The 5932-nt window shown below is 44.2% G+C and overlaps 1 protein-coding gene across 1 annotated transcript; it reads left to right on the top strand.

Annotated features, from left to right (window-relative positions):
* The first annotated feature begins 31 nt into the window (after window positions 1-31).
* RAB19 (RAB19, member RAS oncogene family) lies at window positions 32-5060 on the top strand. Its single transcript, XM_057374498.1, has 3 exons — window positions 32-242; window positions 1072-1255; window positions 3268-5060. The coding sequence occupies exons 1-3, from the start codon at window positions 48-50 to the stop codon at window positions 3531-3533; spliced, it is 645 nt and encodes a 214-aa protein (XP_057230481.1). The 5' UTR covers window positions 32-47; the 3' UTR covers window positions 3534-5060.
* The last annotated feature ends 872 nt before the right edge of the window (window positions 5061-5932 follow it).

Raw genomic sequence — 5932 nt, 5'->3', positions numbered from 1 at the left:
GCTCCTCCTCCGCCTCCTGCTCYTCGCAGGCCCGCCCGACAGCCGCGATGCCGTTCCCCGGCTCCGGCGCGGACGATGCCTTCGACTACCTCTTCAAGATCATCCTGATCGGCGACTCCAACGTGGGCAAGACGTGCGTGGTGCACCGCTTCAAGACGGGGCAGTACAACGAGAAGCAGCAGAACACCATCGGCGTCGATTTCACCGTGCGTTCGATGGACATCGACGGCAAGAAAGTCAAGGTCGGTGGCGGGAGCGAGCCCGAGCCGCCCGGCGAGCAGCGGTGCCGTCCTTCCCGTGCAGGTGCCGGGGAGTGGAGGCATTCACTGCTCGTTCCTGCTGAAGGCAGCTAGCAAGAGTTCCCTGCCTTTCGAACCGGGGTGTTTCCCAGTGGAGCGTTCTCTCAGGAASGTGCCCTGGGGGAAGCAGGCACCCTAATTTGGGTACATGCTTGCTCTCGTGGCTTCTCTGCATCTGCGTCAGGAGAGGGCTTGTGATGTGCCTGCAGGGCGTTCTTTGGAACGCGGCTCTAGTTTGGAGGGGATGTCTTTTCCCTCCAGAGATGTGGGAGTTTGAGCTGGGACACCAAGGTGGGGAAACCCCCTGAGTTTGCAAAGGCTCCCCTTTGATGYGTGCCTAATTTGAGGGAAGAAGACTTCCAAGACAAGCACCAGAAGAAATTGTGAGCTAGAAGTTTCCTGTGTGTAGATGAAAGTTTGGAYGCCTGTTTGAGATAGATTTGCTCTGCCCAGTCCTGTATCAGGGCTTTTTTGCTCTTGTTCCTTTGCTGTTAAAATGCTGAAATGCTCTATTTAATTTACTACAGTTGTTGAAACTGTTCTTGGCCTCTGCAAAGCTGGATTTACCCTTGCAGCTTTCTCTCTGGTCTGTGTAGATTGACTTTACAGATTGGCTTTTCAGATCTAGAGAGGGCAAAGCCACACTGGTGATAATAGAGTCAGCTGGGACAGGTCTGGCTGCCTTCCAGACCAAGGGTTTCAAATGCTGATGGCAAGCACCTTGGAAAGTGGTATTTACTGGTCTTCACAACTTCTGTCCTTTCTCTTACAGATCCAAGTGTGGGACACAGCTGGTCAAGAACGATTCCGGACAATAACCCAGTCTTATTACAGGAGTGCCCATGGGGCCATCCTTGCCTATGACCTTACTAGGAGGTCCACATTTGAATCCATTCCTCATTGGATTCATGAAATTGAAAAGTATGGTGCTGCAAACTTGGTCATGATGTTGATTGGTAGGATTTTAGTTTTAAATATTGTGTTACATAGCTTTTTTATATGAACATAAAATCTCCTTCATTTCCCATCACTACTTGAAGCATCTATAAACTATGCATTAAGGAAGAATTCAGTTCCAATTAAAAGAGATCACGTAAAGTGTATCAATTTAGCCTAAGCTTAAAAAAATGAGGAAAGACAGCCTGGTCCTGATAGGACCAAACCCACTGCAGACAACAAAACCTTTTTTAGTTGTTCCTTTGGAATATCACAGCAAGCTTTGCTGCCAGGCTGGAGGCAGGGCCGCCTTGCTGAGGTTCGAATTGCAGTGAGCCTGACCCTGTACTCCTGGTGCACAGGAATGCAGCAGCTCAATAATTCAAGATGAAGGGGAATRCACAGAGCAACACAACTCCTGGTTCTCATCTTTCCTCTCTGTTCTCTTGCTATGCATGCGCATTGCTCTGTAATGGGATTCCGATCAGGTAAGACAATAGACGGGGAAATGGCTTTTGCAGAGCGTGGAGTAGTCTGCTTGCATTCCTCTAGCACTCAGGAAACTGCTTTTTGAGACAAGCACTGGCTGGGAAATGCTGGGAATGGAGCTGGTAGGAAGCAGTGTGGTTCCTTTCCCTTGGGTTTCGTGTTGTTATTGCATTTCCTTCCCCCAAGGAAGAAGCTGCCCATGAGAGCGCTGGTGCCTTTATTTACATTGCCGTGGCTGAGCCCTTTGCAGGGTGCTGAGAGCAGCGCTGAGCCCCAGGCTGGGCCCCTGAGCTGCTGCCTCTGCCCCCAGCACCTTCCCTGCTTTACCGAGGGGAAGAAGCAAACGGGAAATTCTGACCTGCATCTAATGCAGTGCTTGGTGTTGGGATCAGGGCAGGTGTAAATCACTACACTTTGGCCGGGCTTCTCTAACTTCTAAAGAATGAGGCTTATCTGTGTGTGGCGGGGGCTGGTGGTGGTTGTTGGTTTTTTTAAGAGATAAGTTCTGAAATGAGTAAAAATAAAGCTTYTGTTAAGTATCCAGCTTGGTGCTTTCTTCTAAAGCTGGTGCTGTTTGCTTTGCTTACTTTGGCAGAAGTCTGTACATTTAATTACRCTTAGTCATGTTATACATCTTTCTAACATGAGGTTAAGTTTAAGAAACCTAACTTTCCCATCTGAAACTGAAGGAGGTAAAAAAGTGGGTGGATTCTTTTTAAGAAGGCAAATAACCCTGAAACTGGGGATTTTTTGGCTGTTTTATTTGGTTTTTTTTTTCTTTTGTGGAGTAGGTTGGTTTTGTTTGGTTTGGGAGTTCTTGGTCTTTTTCTTTTAGATAAAYTGAAAAGGACTTAATGGGAGGGTAGTTGGCTTATATATGCTTCAAATTCAAGATATGAATTTGATGAAGGGTTGTCCTGAAACTATGAATGTAGACTTCAGCCAGGTACTGCATGTACTAGAACTGATAAATCCACACGTGCTGTAACTGGCCAATTATAAAAAGGTATTTTATCTGAAGTGTTTCATGACTTCTGATAGGTTTTGAATAAAGTAATTTAAACTTACTAGAAGGTTACAAAAGCTGCAAGTAAAAGTTTCATCTATACATGCAGAAACAACTTAAGTATATATTTTAGGCAGCAAGGTAGCTGGTGTGAATTGTCTATTTTTTACCATCATCTTTAAAGTTTTTTTATTTAATGTTTAACTTCAATGCTACTTAATGTTTAAAAACACTAGGGAATAGGACCAACAGTTGCTTGCAAATAATCCTTTAGGCTCACTACCTACACTAAGTAGTTAGGTGAAACACAGGTTTTTAGTTTTTTCTTGGATTTCAACTCACCCATTCTCATAATTAGCTGCAGTTTTAATCTCCGCTCTTTCTGTGTGGCTCCGATGTACTCACATCTTGTTCTTTCCAGTAACTCTTACTCCTATCATAAATCTATTGTTTAACAAAACTGAATTCATGCATTGCATTTAAAGATTAATTTTTGAGAGGCCAAGYGATTGAAGTATCTCTTTGCCTTCTTTTAAGGGAACAAATCAGACTCGCTGGACAAGCGCCAAGTGCTGTTTGAAGAYGCCTGCACTCTGGCAGAGAAGCACGGGCTCTTGGCTGTGCTGGAAACATCAGCAAAAGAAGCTCAAAACATAGAAGAGGTGTTCACATTAATGGCTAAGGAGCTCATAGCCCGAAATACCTTACAGCTTCATGGGGAGAACCCTCCAAACAGCTTCAGTCTTGATTCCAGGCCAGTGATTGCCAGTCCAACTGTGGAGAAGACCCAGTGCTCCTGTTGAACAGAGGCTTCAGGGAGAACTTGGAAACTGTCATTCTTCTGAAGCTCTTTGATTCARTTTTATTTAGTTGATGAAAGCGTTCTATGTGGTCCCAAGCCATCTCTCTTGATAGTTCTACCTTGCAGTTTGGCTTGTGAGTATTTTCAGAGCTCATTATTGCTGTTGGTAGCACAGGTTGCTTTGAACATAGCAACGTGAACTTGTGAGATGAGAGGACTCAGGAAGCTGCCAGCCCTTGCCTTAACCAAAGAGAACTATAAAAATTATTGCCTTTAATTATATCCTTACATGTCTTTCTGGCTGTGTCAGGTGATAAATTGGCAGCAGAGCTCTGCATTGACCCTTCTAAGCTGTGTTGGGTTTTAACTCCAAGCACTTTCCTCTCTGCCAGTAGCTGTAAAAAGTCTGACACATGCTTGGACAGCACTAACCCAGTGCTGCCTCAACTTTAATTTAGGAGCTGTCCTGACATCAGGCATGCAGCCACCCATCCCAGGAGCTTAATAACRTTTGTGCAAGAGTACAGGATTTCACATCTGTACTGAGTTCCTCACCAGACAAACCTGGAGACACCTCTAGGGTTTTGTAGCAGGCACAATATGATACATTTCTTCCTGGGATGAGGAAAGTTGCCTTTCACTTTGCTCTGTAATGGTCAGAATTCTTTCCAGTTTTCATCTCCATCTTGTTACATAGACTTGCTGGGAGCAGCAGAGCTTCCAGTGAAAGGACTCTTTTTTTCATTCCTCCCTGCTAGCCTCATCTTGCTTTTTATGTGCTGATTTTAACCAAAAGCCTTCTGTAGCTTGTGTGATGGGCTAATGGCAGCTTGAGAGTATGTCTGTAGATTTTCAAGGGRGTGTGAAGGATTGATGCAAGCTCCTGCAAAACTCAGCAAGGGCTAAGATGATTTAAATTAGGTAAAAAATTAAATATTTAAATTGTGTTAGAGTAGTAATTTCTGGTATGGGGTGCACCAGAAAGCTGCCTTAGGTGAGTATATGTCACTGCTGTGGAGACTGAACACTGTGGTAGCAATGGAAGGTTTTGGATTGCTCCTCCCAATTGCAAGCTGTGCTACTCAGGGCTCACATCATCTGTGTACCTGAACTAAATGAGGGTTTGCGCTGAGGGGTTTTTATGGTGAGGGTTTTGAGGGATTTTYTTTGGTTGTTTTGTTTGCAAGTTTTGTTTCCCAGTAGATGGAAACAGGGAAGGAGAAAAGAAATACCAGATGAAGGGTTTTTTTGACTGCAGTCTACATGTACCAAAGTGTATCACGTAGTTACTGTTAAGCTAAGAACTGCAACTCAAACTCTGTAAYGATAAAGCACAGTTTGTGTTACATGCAAAGCAGCCCTGGGAATGCTGGGGTGTTGCCAGCTTACCCAATGGCTCGCTGTCCCTGTTTCCTAAGTCCTTGAAAAATAGGGAAAAACATATAGCAAGTATTGCTGGAAAATGTTGTCTGAGAAGCACAAAAAAATAAAGAATGAATCATTGAATAATAGTCTTGGAAATATTTCTGATATTCTTAATGCTTTCTCTAGCTAGGTTCTTTGCTATTACATGCAAAGAGCAGTGGTTAATACAGCTCTGTGTAAGCTGAGGGAGAAMTCTTCCATGCTAACCTCTTGCTATAGCCTGCTGTAGAGAAACTTCAGGGATCTTCCTTCTCATGTTTACTTTTTAAATCTTTATTCCATCTTCGTTTGTACTAGCCTCGTAGTTGCATTTCAATTTGTATATTTAGGCAACAGTAAATACCATAACCTTTCAAAGCCAGCTTCCAAACAAGTAGTTTCCACAGCTCTTGTCACTACAAAAGCAGTCAAACATAAGCTTAATATTCTATTCCTCGTAGTGGTTTGCAATCCATCATTTTTACTTTGTTTTTGTAGTATTTTCCAGGAGACTGCAATAGAAAAAGTATTGCTTTWATCTCCAGTTACAGTCTTTCATTGTCAAGAATTAGAGGAAGGATGGTACCAGCAGAGTGTTAACTTTGCACAGTTCCTTGGGTTTACCAYCTTAATTAGCCACTGCTGTATGAAGTTACTTTGCTTACCCTCAGTAAGGAGATTTCTGCAGGCTGACGTGATCCTCCCCCCGTGCCCAGCACTGCCAGGTTACAGAACTCCTGCCATTCTCTTCCCACACACGTGGAGCCACTGGCAAAGCACGGCCTTCCTTGGCAGAAAGCTGTGCAACACGGGATCAGGGAGAACAGGCTTGTGACTGTTCCCATTCCTTTAACAGGTCTAACAGGCTGCCTGCTACTTTTCCAAGAAACTGGTCTTGTGTAGCTAAACCAGGAGCGTGACCTCTTTTGGTTGGTTCTGTTTGGCCCTTTCCCTGAGGCCTTTGGGCAKTAACAATGAGTGGTTTCCACAGAGTCA

Source organism: Malurus melanocephalus, unplaced genomic scaffold, assembly GCF_030028575.1.
Source record: "Malurus melanocephalus ecotype Western Australia unplaced genomic scaffold, MMel_1.1 scaffold_226, whole genome shotgun sequence".
In the NCBI taxonomy this organism is placed as follows: Eukaryota; Metazoa; Chordata; class Aves; order Passeriformes; family Maluridae; genus Malurus; species Malurus melanocephalus.
Note: the sequence above shows the minus strand (reverse complement) of the source record. Positions and strands in the feature narration are given on the sequence as shown.